The sequence below is a fragment of the Aplysia californica genome, unplaced genomic scaffold (genome assembly GCF_000002075.1).
Source record: "Aplysia californica isolate F4 #8 unplaced genomic scaffold, AplCal3.0 scaffold00867, whole genome shotgun sequence".
Classification (NCBI taxonomy): Eukaryota; Metazoa; Mollusca; class Gastropoda; order Aplysiida; family Aplysiidae; genus Aplysia; species Aplysia californica.
Window position 1 is genome coordinate 226,676 of NW_004798137.1, and position 2,390 is coordinate 229,065.

General features: G+C 43.3%; 1 protein-coding gene across 1 annotated transcript; it reads right to left on the reverse strand.

Annotated features, from left to right (window-relative positions):
- Positions 1 to 389: 389 nt before the first annotated feature.
- LOC106013406 (therostasin) lies at positions 390 to 2,219 on the reverse strand (the record flags this gene model as incomplete). The annotated part of the gene is given in 2 exon segments (XM_013089060.1): positions 390 to 491; positions 2,070 to 2,219. Coding segments are annotated over 2 exon segments (252 nt in total), but the record flags the coding sequence as incomplete, so codon positions are not given.
- Between the last annotated feature and the right edge of the window lie 171 nt (positions 2,220 to 2,390).

The following is a 2,390-nucleotide window of genomic DNA, read 5'->3' on the forward strand; positions in this document are numbered from 1 at the left end:
TGCTCCCCCCCCCCCTAGTTCTCAACAAAGATGATGATGATGACGGTAAAGCCAAAAATGGCTAAACATATAACATATTTTTTTTCATATTGTCATATTATTTCAGAAAAACCCAAGCTCCATCTACTATTTTTTTTTTTTTTGGTTTTTTTTTGGGGGGAGGGGTTCGTACTTACAACAACAACGATGATGATGATGGTGATGTGGATTTGTTTTTTCGACCACCATAAAATTATATAACCATCAAGTCTCCAGTTTGAGAAATTAACATTCTACAAGAACGATAATGACACCAGCAATGACGACGACGCCAACAACTACAACACCGACAACAACAACAACATCAACGACGACAACGACAATGACGATGATGATGATAATAAGTTCACCAATCTGCAGCTTGCTGTAGTCACAGGTACACGTCTCACAGCCCTTAGTGTCCAGCACGTAGCCTAAGGGGCAGTCATACTCACACTGTGGGATGCTGCAACCTGTGTGGACACACAGACATACACACATACAGACAGATAGACAGAAAGACAGACAGACATACATACATACAGACATAATACAGACAGACAGACAGACATAATACAGACCGACAGATAGACAGGCAGACAGAAAGACAGACAGACAGATAGACAGACATAATACAGACAGACAGACAGACAGGCAGACAGACACACATACAGACAGATAGAAAGACAGACAGACAGATAAACAGACAGACAGACAGACAGACAGACAGACAGACAGACAGACAGACAGACATAATACATACATACATACAGACAGACAGACACACATACAGACAGATAGAAAGACAGACAGACAGACAGACAGACAGACAGACAGACAGACAGACGGACAGACAGACAGACAGACAGACAGACATATTAGACAGGGGCGGTTCGTTAACTGGGCAAGACCAGTGGAGCCGGTCAGTTTTTGTCGGCTGTACAGAGGACATGACAGATATATACATGTATATAACAACTTTTATTCAGTTTCAAGTAAATCCAGGGAGAGAGAGAGAGAGAGAGAGAGAGAGAGAGAGAGAGAGAGAGAGAGAGAGTACATTTATCAACATTTAGAAAATGTTTTGCCTATTTGGAAACGCCCAAAAAGACGATAGGGGCTCACCGACGTGTTGTCGCACTACAGAGACTCTTTCATCCATCTATCTGCTCTGGCTCACAACCATGTTGTCACCGCCTCCTGACTGTCTCGACGTGCAACTCCTCGCAAACGCCGCGCCCTATACGTTCTTATACTATCTCTGACCGTCTAGGCCGCGCCACAAGCCGGTGATTTCATACATTTGTCTGTCCCCGTGGTTTTATTTTATGCACCCCGCATAAATTAGCAAAATTTGATCATTTTTTGCATAATTTCTGATTATTTTCCTTTATAATTCTTTGTTAAAATTAACAGAATCGCATAATTTCACTTTTTTGGGCTCAGTTTGCTTAATTTAAAAAATATTTCTTGCATAAAACGACGGGGATAGATTTGTAAATGAATTGCCCACAGGGCGCAAAGATGAAGCCCCTGCATGGTTGCCAGTTTTACGTTTCAGTTGCTTTCAATAATTGAAGGATTATAAAACTGTTTTAAACAGTACATTTAGTGCGTTGTATTTTATCAGTAAAATCAACATTAAACCTGTCTCCAGTTACCATCAATACATTCACTATGAGAATGGTTCTAATCTCATCTGCCTTTTGAACTTTTAGCCACCTATGGTTCTGTTTGGTGTTCTATTCATTCGCCCCTCACTTCCTACTACATTGTATACTTTTGCCTGGGTCAGAAGACAGGCCGGCGAAAGCGATGTTTGCCCACTGAACAACGCATCACCATCACCATCATCACCACCATAAAAACCACCAAAACAACGACAACAACAACAACAACAAATACAACAACAACAACCACTCACCAGGCGCCTGTGTGAACTGGTCAGTCCTATAACACTGATGACTACATCCGTTACAACAACAACAACAACAACAACAACAACAACAACAACAACAACAACAACAACAACAACAACCACCACCACTCACCAGGCGCCAGTATGAACTGGTCAGTCCTATAACACTGATGACCACATCCGTTGGAGCGACACTGGTAGCCGTCCGGACACGTGACATTGTTGACGTCACCACACAGAGACAGACAGAAGCCGCGCTTGGCGGAGCGGGTCAAGGTCACGCCTGGATAGAACGACCCGGGGGTGTGGGTGGGGTGGGGTGAAAGATGAAAAAGGTGGGAGTGGGGGGGAAAAAAGCGGAAAGAGGGGTGGAAGTGAAAAAGATGGGGAAATGAGGTGGGGTAGGGAAAGTGGGGATGGAGGTGAAAAAGATGGGGATAGGGCAATGAAAAAG